Source organism: Pristiophorus japonicus, chromosome 11, assembly GCF_044704955.1.
Source record: "Pristiophorus japonicus isolate sPriJap1 chromosome 11, sPriJap1.hap1, whole genome shotgun sequence".
Classification (NCBI taxonomy): Eukaryota; Metazoa; Chordata; class Chondrichthyes; family Pristiophoridae; genus Pristiophorus; species Pristiophorus japonicus.
In genome coordinates, this window is record NC_091987.1 from 12,588,710 (window position 1) to 12,607,324 (window position 18,615).

The following is an 18,615-nucleotide window of genomic DNA, read 5'->3' on the forward strand; positions in this document are numbered from 1 at the left end:
AGTGTCAATCTACGACCGCCCAGAAAAAGAAAGACCTGTATTTATATAGCGCCTTTCATGGCCACCGGACATCTCAAAGCCAATGAAGTACTTTTGGAGTGTAGTCACTGTTGTAATGTGGGAGTAGTGAGTCACAGGGCATTGGTTAAGCTCCACACAAGGGTGCAGTCTCTTGGTTTGTTCCTCAAGCACCCTTAAATGTTTGGTGAAGAGTATTGCAGCGATCAGATACGGATAGACACAGTTCATCCTTTTCAGCCACAATTTTACAGGAGAAAAATTGACGACCTTTTATATAAAATACAAATCAACATTTCCAAAAAGATTTATACCATTCTGCACCATAACTGTACTGAATTGATTGGCTAGTTTAATTATTAAAGATAAATATTCCCAGCTCCTACACCTACTCTACATGATTTCAAAATCACGGGCCAAAGTGTTTCAGGCGTTCCTTCGTAACGTGAGTGATCTTCCAGACTGCTTCCTCACACGATGGACATTGAGTTATCGTCCTGGGATCTTCCTTCTGGTCCGTGACCGTTTGCCTAAAGGGAAAGGGAACATCGTCTCAGACAAAGTGCACACACGGAGAGACACGGGTCTTAAACTGAGGCCCGCTAGCGCTGGAACATGCAACTGGTTTACTCGTTGAGCAGTATGGGGGCGGGGGGGGGGGATGAGGTGGGGGAGGTATGGGGAGGTGGTGTGGGAGGGGTGGGGGGGATGGGATGGGAGTGGGACAGGGTGAAGTATCAGATGGAGTGGCTCCAGGGGGTGAAAAGTCAGTGGGAGTGGTCCACGGGACAAAGTGTCAGAGGGAGTGGCTCCAGGGGGTGAAAAGTCAGTGGGAGTGGCTCCACAGGGGTGGGGTGAAGTATCCACATTATGTTCAACGACTTTTTAAAGATTCTCTAAAGGGCACTATGAGTTTGCACTTTCCCCAGTTTAAAGTATTTGTGTATAAATCAGGCATTGCATTTTTGTGCCTTCTATTGCTTTTGTGTAACTCTGTTCCATCTACATAAATCCAACTAGTAGTTTTAGCCTGAATGGTAAAGTATGACAGTGCCGCACTTTGCATTTTCAGTGTGGATGGGGTATATGGTGCAACCTACAAGGTGAATATTATGGTGAGAGGGTAATTGTTAGTGCTGAGACCTGTTATGCCTATTCACAACACATTCGAAAGGATAGATGCTGAGAGTCTAGAACTAGGGGGCATAGTCTCAGGATGAAGGCTCGACCATTTAGGACAGAGATGAGAAGGCATTTCTTCACAGAGGGTTGTGAATCTTTGGAATTCTCTACCCCAGAGGGCTGTGGATGCTGAGTCTCTGAATATAGTCAAGGCTGAGATAGATACATTTTTGGACTCTAGGGGAATCAAAGGATATGGGGATTGGGCAGGAATCATAGAATCATAGAATGGTTACAGCCCATTGAGCCCGTGCCGGCTCACTGCAAGAGCATTTCAGCCAGTCCCACTCCACCGCCCTTTCCCCATAACCCTGCAAAAATAATTAGTTCAGGTACTTATCTAATTTCCTTTTGAAAGCCATGATTGAGTCTGCCTCCACCACCTCTCAGCCAGTGTATTCCAGATCCTAATCACTCGCTGCATAAAAAATGTTTTCCTCATGTCGCCTTTGGTTCTTTTGCCAATCACCTTAAACCTGTGTCCTCTGGTTCTCCACCCTACCGCCAATGGGAACAGTTTCTCTCTATCCACTCTGTCCAGACCCCTCATGATTTTGATCAAATCTCCTCTCAACCTTCTCTGCTCTAAGGAGAACAACCCCAGCTTCTCCAGTCTATCCACGTAACTGAAGTCCCTCATCCCTGGATCCATTCTTGTAAATCTTTCCTGCACCCTCTCTAAGGCCTTCACATCCTTCCTAAAGTGCGGTGCCCAGAATTGGACACAATACTCCAGTTGAGGCCGAACCAGTGTTTTATAAAGGTTCATCATAACTTCCTTGCTTTTGTACTCTAAGCCTCTATTTATGAAGCCCAGGATCCTGTAAGCTTTTTTAACCACTTTCTCAACCTGCCCTGACACCTCCAACGATTTGTGTACATATACCCCCAGGTCTCTCTGTTCATACACCCCCTTTAGGATTGTACCCTTTAGTTTATATTTCCTCTCTTCATTCTTTCTACCAAAATGTATCACTTCACACTTTTCTGCGTTAAATTTCATCTGCCACGTGTCCGTCCATTCCAGCAACCTGTCTATGTTCTCTTGAAGTCTATCACTAACCTCCTCACTGTTCACTGTACTTCAAAGTCTTGTCTCATCTGCAAACTTTGAAATTGTGCCAAGTACACCCACATCCAAGTCATTAATATATATCAAGAAAAGCAGTGGTCCTACCCCTGGGGAACACTACTGTATACCTTCCTCCAGTCCGAAAAACAACCATTCACTACTACTCTCTGTTTCCTGTCACTTAGCCAATCCCGTATCCATGCTGCACTGTTCCTTTTATTCCATGGGCTTCAACTTTGCTGACAAGCCTATTATGTGGCACTTTATCAAATGCCTTTTGGAAATCCATGTAAACCACGTCAACCGAATTGCCCTCATCAACTCGTTCTGTTACCTCATCACAAAACCTGGATCAAGTTGGTTAAACACGATTTAACTTTTAACAAATCCATGCTGGTTTTCCTTAATTAATCCACATTTTGTCCCTAACTATTGTTTCTAAAAGCTTCCCCACGACCGAGGTTAAACTGACTGGCCGATAGTTGCTGGGTTTATCTTTACACCCTTTTTGGAACAAGGGTGTAACATTTACAATTCTCCAGTCCTCTGGCTCCACCCACGATTCTAAGGAGGATTGGAAGATTATGGCCAGTATCTCTACAATTTCCATCTTTACTTCCCTCAAAATCCTAGGATGCATCCCATCCGGTCCTGGTGACTTATCTACTTTAAGTACAGCCAGTCTTTCTAGTACCTCATCTTTATCAATTCTTATCCCATACAGTAACTCCACTACCTCCCCTTTAACTATGTCTATGGAAGCATCTTCTTCCTTGGTGAAGACAAATGCAATGTACTCATTTAATCCCTCAGCCATACCCTCTGCCTCCATACTTAGGTCTCCATTTTGGTCCCTAATCGGACCCATCACTGTTCTTACTACCCGTTTACTATTTATATGCCTATAGAAGACTTTTAGATTGCCTTTTATATTGGCTGCCCTCTCTTGGCCCCTCCTATTTTCTTTGTCACTTCTCCGCTGAACTTTCTATATTCAGCCTGAAAGTGGATTTGAAATTGAAGATCAGCCATGATCTTATTGAATGGTGGTGCAGGCTCGAGGGGCTGTGTGGCCTCCTCCTGCTCCTAATTCTCATGAGGTTATAAGTTAAAAGCAGGCCTGCTTATGGAAACATGAATGAATAAGCTGGGAGAGACTCGAAGAGTAACACAGTCTACCCGCCAACATCTCGCTCATGGATCTTATGAGAACCATTCAAGAAATCACGCTTAGCAATCGGGATCGACACTCCATCCACTGTTTTAAACATTCACTCCCTCCACCACCGGCGCACCGTGGCTGCAGTGTGTACCATCTACAGGATGCACTGCAGCACCGTGCCAAGGTTTCTTTGGCAGCATCTCTGGCCCATCAGAGGGTGTGTAAGACCTGAATTAGTGATTCAACCATAAGAGAGCGGAGCATTTAAACATGGTGGGAACCCGGAGGCAGGGCGCATTGGGAGGGCAGATATAAAATCCACAAAAAACAAGGAGGGACATCACAGGACGGCAGGCAGGTGATTGGTTGGTCAGTATCACTGTTGTCTTATCTTCTCCCTAAGTTAGGGCAGAGGGGGAGACTGAAGACTTTAGTTAATAATCTGATAGATTCATGGCAGGGCTGCTCTGTCCCGTGGAATGTACACCCTATGCCATGTGGGAAGTCCTTGACGCTGCTCATGGCCTGGACGACCATGTGTGCAGGAAGTGTCGCCAGCTTCGGACCTTGAGCGGCGGCTGGAGTCACAGCTGTGCATCCGCGAGGTTGAGAACTTTGTGGATAGCACGTGTCAGGAGGTGTTCCCCCCCCCGCAGCTTAAGAGCGTGCAGGCAGCGAGGGAATGGGTGACCGCCAGACAGACAAGGAGGACCAGGCAGGTAGGGCAGGAGTCCCCCCGAGTCCATCTCGCTCGCTAAACGGTTTTCAGTTCTGGATACTGGTGAGGGCGATGGTTCCTCTGGGGAGGGCAGCCAGAGCCAAGTTCATGGCACCACGGGTGGCTCAGCTGCACAGGGGGGAGGAAGAAGAATGGAAGAGCTATAGTGGTTGAGGATTTGATAGTTGGGGGAACAGACAGGAGTTTCTGCGGCTGTAGACGTGACTCCAGGATGGTATGTTGCCTCCCTAGTGCCAGGTTCAAGGATGTCACTGAGCGTCTGCAGGGCATTCTGGGGGGAGAGGGTGAACAGCCAGAGGCCGTGGTCCATATCGGTACCAATGACATAGGTAGGAAGAGGGATGAGGTCCTGCAGGCAGAGTTTAGGGAGCTAGGAGAGTGATTAAAAAGCAGGACCTCAAAGGTAGTAATCTCCGGATTACTCACAGTGCCACACACGAGTGAGTATAGAAATAGGAGGATAGAAACATAGACATAGAAAATAGATGCAGGAATAGACCATTCGGCCCTTGGAGCCTGCACCACCATTCAATAAGATCATGGCTGATCATTCACCTCAGTATCCCTTTTCTGCTTTCTCTCCATACCCCTTGATCCCTTTGCCTGTAAGGGCCATATCTAACTCCCTCTTGAATATATCTAACGAACTGGCAACAACAACTCTCTGCGGTAGAGAATTCCACAGGTTCACCACTCTCTGAGTGAAGAAGTTTCTCCTCATCTTGGTCCTCAATGGCTTACCTCGTATTCTTAGACTGTGACCCCTGGTTCTGGAACTCCCCAGCAATGGGAACATTCTACCTGCCTCTAACCTGTCCAATTCCGTCAGAATTTTATTTGTTTCTATGAGATCCCCTCTCATTCTTCTAAACTCCAGTGAATGCAGGCCTAGTCGATCCAATCTATCCTCATATGTCAGTCCTGCCATCCCGGGAATCAATCTGGCGAACCTTCGCTGTACTCCCTCAATAGCAAGAACATCCTTTCTCAGATTAGGAGACCAAAACTGAACACAATATTCCAGGTGTGGCCTCACCAAAGCTCTGTACAACTGCAGTAAGATCTCCCTGCTCCTATACTCAAATCCCCTAGCTATGAAAGCCAACATAGCTGCCTTCTTTACCGCCTGCTGTACCTGCATGCCAAACTTCAATGACTGATGTACCATGACACTCAGGTCTCATTGCACCTCCCCTTTTCCTAATCTGTCACCATTCAGATAATATTCTGCCTTCCTGGTTTTGCCACCAAAGTGGATAACCTCACATTTATCCACATTATACTGCATCTGCCATGCATTTGCCCAATCACCTAACCTGTCCAAGTCACCCTGCAGCCTCTTAGCGTCCTCCTCACAGCTCACACCGCCCCAGTTTAGTGTCATCTGCAAACTTGGAGATATTATATTCAATTCCTTCATCTAACTCATTAATGTATATTGTAAATAGCTGGGGTCCCAGCACTGAACCCTGCGGCACCCCACTGGTCACTGCCTGCCATTCTGAAAAGGACCCGTTTATTCCAACTCTCTGCTTCCTGTCTGCCAACCAGTTCTCTATCCACATCAGGACATTACCCCCAGTACCATGTGCTTTAATTTTTCACACTAATCTCTTGTGTGGCACCTTGTCAAAAGCCTTTTGAAAGTCCAAATAAACCACATCCACTGGCTCTCCCTTGTCCACTCTACTAGTTAAATCCTCAAAAAATTCTAGGAGATTTGTCAAGCATGATTTCCCTTCATAAATCCATGCTGACTAGGACCAATCCTGTCACAGCTTTCCAAATGCGCTGCTATTTCATCTTTAATAATTAATTCCAACATTTTCCTCACCACTGATGTCAGGCTAAACCGATCTATAATTCCCTGTTTTCTCTCTCCCTCCTTTTTTAAAAAGTGGGGTTACATTAGCTACCCTCCAGTCCATAGGAACTGATCCAGTGTCAATAGAATGTTGTAAAATGATCACCAATGCATCCACTATTTCTAGGGGCACTTCCTTAAGTACTCTGGGATGCAACTATCAGGCCCTAGGGATTTATCGGCCTTCAATCCCATCAATTTCCCTAACACAATTTCCTGACTAATAAGGATTTCCTTCAGTTCCTCCTTTTCGCTAGACCCTCGAACCCCGGAAGGATATTTGTGTCTTCCTTAGTGAAGACAGATCCAAAGTATTTGTTCAATTGGTCTGCCATTTCTTTGTTCCTCATTATAAATTCACCTGATTCTGACTGCAAAGGACCTATGTTGGTCTTCACTAATCTTTTTCTCTTCACCTATCTATAGAAGCTTTTGCAGTCAGTTTTTATGTTCCCTGCAAGCTTCCTCTCATACTCTATTTTCCCCCTCCTAATTAAACCCTTTGTCCTCCTTTGCTGAATTCTAAATTTTTCCCAGTCCTCAGGTTTGCTGCTTTTTCTGGCCAATTTATATACCTCTTCCTTGGATTTAATACTATCCTTAATTTCCCTTGCCTTCCCTGTTTTCTTTTTACTCCAGACAGGGATGTACAATTGTTCAAGTTCATCCATATAATCTATAAATGTCTGCCATTGCCTATCCACTGTCAATCCTTTAAGTATCATTTTCCAGTCTATCCTAGCCAATTCACGTCTCATACCATTGAAGTAACCTTTCCTTAAGTTCAGGACCCTAGTCTCTGAATTAACACTGTCACTCTCCATCTTAATGAAGAATTCCACCATATTATGGTCAATCTTCTCCAAGGGGCCTCGCACAACAAGATTGCTAATTAGTCCCTTCTCATTACACATCACCCAGTCTAGGTTGGCCCGCCCCCTAGTTGGTTCCTCGACATATTGGTCTAGAAAACCATCCCTAATACACTCCATGAAATCTTCCTCCACCATATTGCTACCAGTTTGGTTAGCCCAATCTATATGTAGATTAAAGTCGCCCATGATAACTGCTGTACCTTTATTGCACGCATCCCTAATTTCGTGTTTGATGCTGTCCCCAACCTCACTAACACTGTTTGGTGGTCTGTACACAACTCCCACTAGCGTTTTCTGCCCTTTGGTATTCCGCAGCTCTACCCATACAGATTCCACATCATCCAAGCTAATGTCCTTTCTTACTATTGTGTTAATTTCCTCTTCAACCAGCAACGCTATCCCACCTCCTTTTCCTTTTTGTCTATCCTTCCTGAATGTTGAATATCCCTGGATGTTGAGTTCCCAGCCTTGGTCACCCTGGAGCCATGTCTCCGTAATCCCAATTATATCATAATCGTTATAGCTGCCTGCGCAGTTAATTCATCCACCTTATTACGAATACTCCGCGCATTAAGGCACAGAGCCTTCAGGCTTGTCTTTTTAACACTCTTTGTCCCTTTAGAATTCGGCTGTAATGTGGCCCTTTTTGATTTTTGCCTTGGGTTTCTCTGCCCTCCAGTTTTACTATTCTCCTTTCTATCTTTTGCTTCTGCCCCCATTTTATTTCCCTCTGTCTCCCTGCATAGGTTCCCATCCCCCTGCCATCCAATAAGATCATAAGATCATGGCTGATCATTCACCTCAGTACCCCTTTCCTCTTTCTCTCCATACCCTTTGATCCCTTTCGCCGTAAGGGCCATATCTAACTCCCTCTTGAATATATCCAATGAACTGGCATCAACAGATAGAGCAGATGAATTCATGGCTGGAGAGATGGTGCAGGCGGGAGGGCTTCAGATTCCTGAGGCACTGGGGCCGTTTCTGGGGGAGGTGGGACCTGTACAAGCCGGACGGGTTGCACCTCAACAGAGCCGGGACCAATATCTTCGCAGGGGGGTTTGCTAGTGCTGTTGGGGAGGGTTTAAATTAGCTTGGCAGGAGGATGGGAACCTGAGAATAGATTCAGAAGGGAGAGAAGCAAAGCAGAAAATTAGTAAAAAATTTGGAAGGCAGAGGAAACAAAGGTTGGGAGTGTACAATAGACCCCCAAACAGTCGGAGGGAGATGGAAGAGCAAATATGTAGGCACATTTTGAGAAGTGCAAAAACAATCGGGCAGTAATAGGGGATTTCAAACTACCCTAATACTAACTAGGATAGAATCAGTGTGACTGGTATAGAGGGAGCAGAATTCTTCAAATGCATTCAGGAGAACCTTTTTAGCCAATACGTAGCAAGCCAAACAAGGGAGGGGCAGTTCTGGACTTAGTTTTAGGGACTGAAGCTGGGCAGGTGGAAGGGGTATCAGTGGGAGAGCATTTTGGTGCTAGTGATCATAATTCAGATAGATTTAGGGTAGTTATGGAAAAGGACAAAAATAGATCAGGAATAAAACTTCTCAATTGGGAAAAGCTAATTTTACTAAGCTGAGATGTGATTTAGCCAAAGTGGACTGGAAAAGGTTCTTGATGGTACATGAGTGTCAGAGCAGTGGGAGGCATTCAAGGAGGAGATAGTAAGGTTTCAGAGCAAGTCTGTTCCCTTAAGGAAAAAGGGTGGGACTAACAAATCTAGAGCCCCTTAGATGTCAAGGGACATACAGGGTAGGATAAAGAAAAAAAGGGAAGCTTATGACAGATACCGAGGGCTCAAACTGACAAAACCCTAGAAGAATATAGAAAGTGCAGGGCTGAAATTAAAAAGGAAATTAGGAAAGCAAAGAGAGGGTATGAAAAAAATATTGACAAGTGAAATCAAGGAAAACCAAAAGATGTTTTATAAATACATTAAAAGCAAGAGGATAATTAAAGAACGAGTAAGGCCTATTAGAGACCATAAAGGTAACCTATGTGTGGAGGCGGAGGAGGTGGGTATGGTTCTTAATGAGTACTTTTCACAAAAGAGTGGGACAATGCAGACATTGCAATCAGGGAGGAGGAGTGTGAAATATTAGATTAAATAAACATAGTGAGAGAGGAGATATTAAAGTTTTTACCATCTTTGAAAGTGGATAAATCCCCAGGCCCGAATGAAATGCATCCCAGGCTGTTAAGAGAAGCACGAGAGGAAATAGCAGAGGCTCTGACCATCATTTTCCAATTCTCTCTGGCTACAGGTGTGGTGCCAGAGGACTGGAGGACCGCTAGCATTGTACCTTTGTTTAAAAAGGGAGAAAGAGATAGACCGAGTAATTACAGGCCAATCAGCCTAACCTCGGTGGTGGGAAAATTATTGGAAAAAATTCTGAGGGACAGGATAAATCTTCATTTAGAAAGACACGGATTAATCAAGGACTAACTTGATTGAATTTTTTGAGGAGGTAACAAGCAGGGTCGATGAGGGTAGTACATTTCAAGTGGTATTTTAGCAAGGCTTTTGATAAGGTCCCACATGGCAGACTGGTCACAAAAGTAAAAGCCCATGGGATCCAAGGCAAAGTGGCAAGTTGGATCCAAAATTGGCTCAGAGGCAGGAAGTAAAGGGTAATGGTCGATGGGTGTTTTTGTGAATGGAAGGCTGTTTCCAGTGGGCTCAGTGCTGGGTCCCTTGATTTTTGTGATATATATCAATGATTTAGACTTGAATGTAGGGGGCATGATTAAGAAGTTTGCAGATGATACAAAAATTGCCCGTGTGATTGATGATGAAGAAGGCTGCAGATTGCAGGAAGATATCAATGAACTGGTCAGGTGGGCACAGTGCAAATGAAATTCAATCCGGAGAAGTGTGAGGTAATGCATTTGGGGAGGGCTAACAAGGCAAGGGAATACACAATAAATAGTAGGACACTGAGAAATGTAGAGGAACAGAGGGATCTTGGAGTGCATGTCCACAGATCCCTGAAGGTAGCAGGCCAGTTGGATAAGAGGATGTTGCCTGGACTGGAGAATTTTAGCTATTAGGAAAGATTCTATAGACTGGGTTTTGTTTTCTTTGGAACAGAGGAGGCTGAGGGGAGACCTGATTGAGGTGCATAAAATTATGAGGGGCCTGGATTGAATGGATAGGAAGGACCTATTTCCCTTAGCAGAGGGGTCAATAACCAGGAAGCATAAATTTGAAGTAATTGGTGAAAAATTTAGAGGGGATTAGAGGTGAAATGTTTTCACCCAGAGGGTGGTGGGGGTCTGGAACTCACTGCCTGAAAGGGTGGTAGAGGCAGAAACCCTCATAGCATTTAACAAGTACTTGGATGTGCACTTGAAGTGCCGTAACATACAGGGCTACGGACCGAGAGCTGGAAAGTGGGATTTGGCTGGGTAGCTCTTTGTCGGCCGGCACGGAGACGATGTGCTGAATGGCCTCCTTCTGTGCCGTATGATTCTATGAACTCTGATGTTTGTCTCTTAAAGGTTTCCCCAATAGGGTTAGACACAGTCTTTAAGAAGAACACAGGTCTGATTTGAAGTACAGTTGTACCTCTCCAGTCCGGCACCCTTGCAACCTGACCAGAGAATTTTCCATACCACGGGAAGTCAGGCCGACCTTAGCAGTATCCTAGACTTACCGGGTACTGCTGACAACGCTACGCTGCTGACAACGACCCTGCCCCGTTCTGCACATGCACGGAGCAGAAACCTACTGCGCAGCATTTCTCGGGCCCAGCTTCGGCGCCTTAGTCAGCTCACTCCCGACCAAGGAAGGAACACCGGAGGCAGTGGGGAGAAGAGGAGCAGCCAGCCCCAGGACACAGCGCGCGCGGGTCGCGACTCCCCCTCTCCGAGAATGATGCCGGACCAGGGATGTTGCCGGACCAAAGAGTCATAGACTGGAGAGGTACAACCTGTAATAGTCTAGTTATTGCTGCTGGTTAAATGGAAATTAAAATATTGCCCACTGTCACCACCAGGGGGCAGTAAGTCACAATGCTCCGATTCGCATCAACAACAACTAACACTAATATAGCGCCTTTAACATAGAGTAAACGTCCCAAGGCGCTTCGCAGAGGCGTAATCAGATAGAAATGGATGCCAAGCCAAAAAAGGACACATAAAGACTGGTGATCATGAGCTTCGTCAAAGAGATGGGACTTAAAAGGACGAGGGAGGTGGCGAGGTCGAGAGGTTGTTTAAGGAGACAATGTAAGGGAATGGGCCCTTGGAACGGCGCCAAGGTGGGAAGACTGGGAGCCAATGTTGGGTCAGCGAGCACTGTGGGTAAACGGGACATGGTGCGAGTTGGGATACAGGGCAGAAGAGTTTTGGATGAGCGGAAGTTTACGGAGGGTGGAAGGTGGGAGGCCGGCCAGGAGTGCGTGGGAATAGTCGAGTCTGGTGGTAACACAGGCACGAATGAGGGTTTCAGTGGAAGATGAGCTGAGGCAGGGGCGGAGACGGGCGATGTTATGGAGGTGGAAATAGTGATGGAGATGACGTGGGGTTGGAAAGCTCAGCCTGGAGTCTATCTGAGCAACAGTTGCCAACAATTCGATTCAACCCGAGACCGTGGAGATGGAATCGGTGGTGAGGGAACGGAATTCGTGGCGGGGGCCAAAGACGATGGCTTCGGTCTTCCCCAACCTTTAACTGGCAGAATTCACGGCTCATCCGAGACTGGAATGTTGGACAAGCAGTCTGAGAGCACAGGGACAGTGGAGGGGAGCTGGGTGTCAGAAGCGTCGATGTGAAATCTGACAACATGTCTTCGGATGATGTCGCCAAGGGGCAGCATGTAGATGAGGAAGTGTGTGGGGTGGGCCAAGGATAGATCTATAGAGGACTCCCGAGCTAACGGTGCTGGGGCAGGCAGCTAGAAATGCTCTGTCTTTGACTGGATCGGGAGAAATGGAATCAGCGAGTGCAGTCCGACCGAACCGGCCAAAGGTTCCAAGTGTTGAAACTCATGAACCAACTATCATGCGAGCTCTGTAACTCGCACACATTTTGTATGAGAGCAAAGCCAATCAGAACTGAAATCACCCGTGATCCACGGAATCTAGTTCAATCAGGATTAAGCCAAAATGTAAAGCGTCCACAATCCTGTTGCACAATCGGAGCAAGGTCACGAGAGCAGGAGTTCGGTTCAGTACTGAGAGCTGATTCGACGCTTCACAGTAACACCTTATATAGCACCTTTATCGGAGTGAAATGTTCCAGGGCACTTCACAAGAACGATCGTCACACAACATTCAACAGCGAGCCACATAAGTAGAAATAAGGGCAGGTGTTCAAAAGCTTGGTCAAAGAGGGAGGTTTTAAGGAGCGTTTTAAAGGAGGAAAGCGAGGTGGAGAGGCGGAGAGGTTTAGGGAGGGAGTTCCAGAGCTTAACCTAGGGCAGCTGAAGGCACGGCCGCTAATGGTGGAGCGATGAGAATTGGGGATGCTCAAGAGGGCAGAATTAGAGGAGTGCAGAGATCTCGGGGGGTTGTGGGGCTGGAGGAGGTTACAGTGATAGGGAGGGGCGAGGGACAACACTGCTGCTCATGGATTGGCCACAGTGGCACTGAGCATTAAAGCTCAGGAAAAGCTCGGGATCAATCGTCCTGGCAATAGTGGGAGCTACAATCGGCCTCAGCACCACTTAGCTGGGGGGGGCGGGGGGGGGATTCAAAAACAAACCAGCAGGAGTTCCTGCTCCCGACCGCTAACCAGCGACCCCTGGTGGACAGTGCGCTGCGCTGCAATCGAGTGAGGGCCGGTATGGGACTCCGCTGTGACGCTTGCCACAATCAAATATCCTGCCGGCGCTCACTGTCCAGGCGTACGCATGGAGGATGGCTATTCGGATGGAGGAACCAGTGCCTCAGTAGAGTGTTAGTCGCAGGAGGAGAGAAGGAGGAGGGGGTGGGAGAGGAGGAGGGGGGGGTGGGAGAGGAGGAGGGGGGTGTGGGAGCGGGGAAACCTGAGGTCAGGATGAATATTCTCTGCATTGGTGACTTCGGGAGCGTGGCCCAATTCCAGAGAGCTGTTTACAGGGCGACATCACCGTGTGTATTTGGGAAAGGGAAAACTTCACATCAGAATTGTAAATTGATCATCGGTCGATTGGGTGGGAATCCACAAAAATACGTTTCCTTCACATTAGCCCATGATGAAAATATTGACTCCCCCCTCGGGATGTGGGTGTTACTGGCAAGTCCAGCATGTACTGCCCATTCCCAGTCGCCTTGTGAAGGTGATAGTGAGCCACCACCTTCTTTGAACCGCTGGTAACGTTTTGATACAACCACAAGGCTGGCTAGGCCAACTGCAGAGTCATCCACGTTGGAGTGTGGGGACTGGAGTCCACACATAGACTTGCATTTACATAGCGCCTTTCACGACCTGACGGCTCCCCAAAGAAGCACTTTCAAAGTGTAATCACTGATGTATTGTAGGAAACGCGGCAGGCAATTTGCGCACAGCAAGCTCCCACAAACCGCAATGTGATAATGACCAGATTATCTGTTTTAGTGATGTTGGTTGAGGTATTAGAATTGGCCCTGGACACCGGGGAATAACTCCCCTGCTCTTCTTCGAAATAGTGGCTGTGGGATCTTTTGCGTTCACCTGAGAGAGTGGAAGGAGCCTCGGTTCAACGTCTCAATCGAAAGACGGCACCTCCGACAGTGCAGCCCTCCCTCAGCACTGCATTGGGAGTGCCGGCCTGGATTATGTGCTCAAGCCCTCATCCAGAGACTACTGAGTCAGAGGGACACCTTTTATCCCATTGGATTCAGTCTCGCATTAAGCACTTCCTGATTACCCGACACCTGTAAGCTGTGTCCATTCGATTCCAGGGCCTATCCGTATCGGTCAGGTGATCCAGTTGTTAAGATTAAATAATAACGTCACTCAGCTTTGGGCTAAGGAACATTTGCATGGAGCAGGCCGGATTCAGGTTACTCATGTGACGCGATTCGTACACACCAGGATTGGATGGAGTCCTGGAGGTTACATCACATGACCACCCACCCCACCCGGTCAAACAGCGTACACTCCACCCTCCCAAATATTTTCATAACAAGTTAAACAAAATCATTTATTTTTTCATGTGGTTTGGCCCCGGGTTTTCGCAACAGTTCAGGAGATGAAGCTGTAAATTCTGGCGACTCCGTGGCAATGGCGATCAGTCCTCAATGCACAATAGATTAGTATATGTATACGAGAGACAAATCATACTTCAGGTTTTGATGTTAATATGTGGTGGGGGAACGGCTGTGCAGAGGGGCGGCATGGATTTGTATGATTCAATGGAACGATCACCATGTTGAAAATGTTTTTAATGTCGAATAAATCCAAATTTAAAAAACACCCATGTTTTTTTCCTGCCTGTTCTCTCCCATTCCCAACTCCCTGTCTGTAAGGCCCAGTGAAAGCCTCCTATCTGCTGGCTAGTTGAACAGACAGGTGTCAGCTGTGGCTCAGTGGGCAGAATTCTTGCCTTGGAGTCAGAAGGTTGAGGGTTCATAGTCCCACTCCAGAGACTTGTGCACAAAAATCTAGGCTGACACACCCAGTGCAGTGCTGAGGGAATGTTGCACTGTCAGAGGTGCCATATTTCAGAAGAGATGAGAAGGCCCCTATCTACCCTCTCAGATGGATGTAAAAGATCCCACGGCAAATTGGCTGCTGCGGTTTCCAACAGTGACTATACTTCAGAAACAATGTCATTGGCTGTAAAGCGCTTTGGGATATCCTGAGGTTGTGAAAGGCGCTATATAAATGCAAGTCTTTTGGCAAGAGACCCAGAGGATAAATGAAAAGGTTTTTCTTTTACGCAGCGAGTGGTTGTGATCGGGAACGCGCTGCCTGAAAGGGCGGTGGGAGCAGATTGAACAGTAACTTTCAAAAGGGAATTGTATAAATGCTTGAAGGGGAAACCTTTGCAGGGCTATGGGGAAAGAGCAGGGGGTGGGGGGAAAGAGTAGGGCTAATTGGACAGCTCTTTCAAAGAGCCGGCACAGGCACGATGGGCTGAATGGCCTCCTTCTGTGCCGTATGATTCTAGGCGTATAAATTGGACATCCGGCAGATGGATAATCCTGGAGTCTGCACATTGCATGATGCACGAAGACCCCTTACACCACCCCACTACGTCGTCAGGTACCTGTGTTTTGGTTTGAGGTGGCACATTAAAGCCGAATAGCCCTGTCGATGCCCAATGAGGTACAGGCGTACAGACCAGGAGGGTCAGCAGTGACAGCCGTGGCTCAGTGGGAAGCACTCTTGTATCTGAGTCAGAAGATTGTGGGTTCAAGTCTCGGCCCAGAATCTCAAGCACCAAAATCCAGGCCGACACTCCCAGTGTTGTACTGAGGGAGTGCTACACTGTCTGAGGTAGCATCCTGGTGTAAACCGAGGCCCCGTCTGCCCTCTCAGGCAGATGTGAAAGATCCCATGGCACTATTCGAAGAGCACGGGAATTACCCCAGGTGTCCTGACCAATAACGAAAACTTTCAAAAAAAAAACAATTATCTGGTCATAATCACATTGCTGTTTGTGGGATCTTGCTGTGCGCAAATTGGCTGCCAAGTGAGTACACTTCAAAAAGAAAAGTGCTGATGGTTTCTGGGGTAATGGTTGGGGAATGTAATGATTACTCTCAGGACCTGTGCTACCCGAGTGACTGCTGGAAAGTTTAGCAAGGCCAGGATCAATGCTGACGCCCATCACAGTCGAATAGCCTGTCCATATTCACCGTGTTGGCTCACGCCTGAAAAATAGGCACCTGAGCAAGGCACCGGAAGGCAGTGGGTATGTTAGTCCACTGCGTACATTCATGGGCCAGTAATCTACAGGCCCGCAGTAATATTCGAGAGAACGAGAGTTCATAACCCACCACAGCAGTTCGAGAACTTTGAAATAAAGTTTAAAAATAAACGTGTAAATAAAAAGCTGACATCTCTGTAATCTCCTCCAGCCCCACAACCCCCGAGATATCTGCGCTCCTCTAATTCTTGCTTTTCGTGCATCCCTGATTTTAAATTGCTCAACCATCAGTGCCCGTGCCTTCAGCTGCCTGGCCCCCCCAAGCTCTGGAATTCCCTCCCTAAAACCTCTCCATCCGCCTCTCTAACTCTCTTTCCTCCTTTAAGACGCTCCTTAAAACCTACCTCTTTGGCCACCTGCCCTAATTTCTCGTTATGTGGCTCGGTGTCGAATTTTGTCTTAATACGCTCCTGTGGAGCACCTTGGGATGTTTTACTGCACTACATTAAAGACACTACATAAACGCGATTTGTTGCTGAAAACAAACGTAAAAAGATTGTCGTGGCATCTGCACTATACTTTCATGTCATGAACAGGTTTTTCCGCTCTGTGACCTTGCTGAACGGGGACACTGTGCTCCTAGCAACTGAAAGCCACCAATATCAAGTAGCACCTCCACCTGTAGTCCTGAACCTGACCTCGCCGTGGGCACAGGGCGCGGCGAGACAACGCAACACAGGGTTCCTAAATGAAACATATCGAGAGTGACTTGCCAAAGCCAACGTTACTCTTTAAACATCGCAATCCCTGGGCTCTGTCGAAGTCGCTAGTCGATCTTTACAGCAATGGGAACTGAAGCTGTTGCTTTTAAAACCCTCCCCCCGCTTCACTTCCCCTCCCCCGATTCAGTTGGCAATGCAGTGCTCGGCGTGGGATTGAGCCAGTTCATTAACCTCACTGCTAAAGGAAAGGACCTTACATTCATGCCGTGCTTTTCAGAACCTCAGACGTTCACAAAGGGCTTTACAGCCAATGACATACTATTTTTTTTTTTGAAGTGCAATGCAAGAAAGGCGGCAGCCAATTTGTGCACATCCCACTAGCTGGGAGCCAAAGTACATCAGAAAGGAATCGGAGAAGACCTGCTAACCCTTTTCACAGCAACACTGAACAGGCCATTCAGCCCCTCGAGCCTGTTCCGCCACTCAATTAGATCACTGATCTGTGTCTTCACTCCACCCACCCGCCTTGGTCCCGTAACCCCAGGAAGTTGGTGGGTGTCCTGAGCTAAACAGGGAGTCTTGCAAGGCAGTGTCCTCGGGATAACCACCTTGAGCTGCTCTATCAAAGACCTTCCCTACATCCTAAGCTCAGGAATGGGGTGGGTTGCTGATTATTCAATCGTGCTCAACTCTATTCTCTACTCCTCCAATAATGAAGCAGCCCATATGGACAGAAGGAGGCACATGGGGTCCGTGCCGGCTCTCTTTTGGACAATCCAGTCAGTCCCATTACCCAGCTCTATCCCCATATCCCTGCAAGTTTATTTCCCTCAAGAGCCTATCCGGAGAACTCATTGATTGTCTCCGCTTCCATCACCCTCGTAGGCAGCAAGTCCCAGGTCATTACCACTCGTTGGTTCTTCCTTACATCCCCCCTGTATCTTTTGCCCAAAACTTTAAATCTGTGTTCCCTAGACCTTGTACCATCAGCTAATGGGGACAGCCTTTCTCTGTCGACCTTATCGTCAACAGGACTTGGATATCATCCAGGCTTGGGCTGCCAAGTGGTAGGTAACAATTACACCATGCAAGTGCCAGCCAATCACCATCTCCAACAAAAGAAAATCCTCCCCAACTTTCAATTGCACCACCATTGACAAATCCACCACCATTGGCAAATCCACCACCATTGGAAAATCCACCACCATTAACAAATCCATCACCATTGGCAAATCCATCAGCATTGACAAATCCATCACCATTGGCAAATCCACCACCATTGGCAAATCCATCACCATTGGCAAATCCACCACCATTGGCAAATCCATCAGCATTGACAAATCCACCACCATTGGCAAATCCACCACCATTGGCAAGTCCACCACCATTGGAAAATCCATCAGCATTGACAAATCCACCACCATTGGCAAATCCACCGCCATTGGCAAATCCACCACCATTGGCAAATCCATCACCATTGGCAAATCCACCACCATTGGCAAATCCATCAGCATTGACAAATCCACCACCATTGGCAAATCCACCGCCATTGGCAAGTCCACCACCATTGGCAAATCCACCACCATTGGCAAATCCATCAGCATTGACAAATCCACCACCATTGGCAAATCCACCACCATTGGCAAATCCATCAGCATTGACAAATCCACCACCATTGGCAAATCCACCGCCATTGGCAAGTCCACCACCATTGGCAAATCCATCAGCATTGACAAATCCACCACCATTGGCAAATCCATCACCATTGGCAAATCCACCACCATTGGCAAATCCATCAGCATTGACAAATCCACCACCATTGGCAAATCCACCGCCATTGGCAAGTCCACCACCGTTGGCAAATCCATCAGCATTGACAAATCCACCGCCATTGGCAAGTCCACCACCATTGGCAAATCCACCGCCATTGGCAAGTCCACCACCATTAGCAAATCCATCACCATTGGCAAATTCATCACCATTGACAAATCCACCACCATTGGCAAATCCACCACCATTGGCAAATCCACCACCATTGGCAAATTCATCACCATTGACAAATCCACCACCATTGACAAATCCACCACCATTGGCAAATCCACCACCATTGGCAAATTCATCACCATTGACAAATCCACCACCATTGGCAAATCCACCACCATTGGCAAATCCACCACCATTGACAAATCCAC

General features: G+C 47.2%; 1 protein-coding gene across 1 annotated transcript in view; it reads right to left on the bottom strand.

Annotated features, from left to right (window-relative positions):
• Nucleotides 1-248: 248 nt before the first annotated feature.
• Nucleotides 249-18,615, bottom strand: part of cxadr (CXADR Ig-like cell adhesion molecule) — a 143,206-nt gene continuing 124,839 nt past the window's right edge. Inside the window, exon 8 of the mRNA XM_070893231.1 lies at nt 249-548. Coding sequence (XP_070749332.1) covers nt 489-548 — 60 coding nt within the window. The 3' untranslated portion in view covers nt 249-488. The remainder of the gene's footprint in view (nt 549-18,615) is intronic.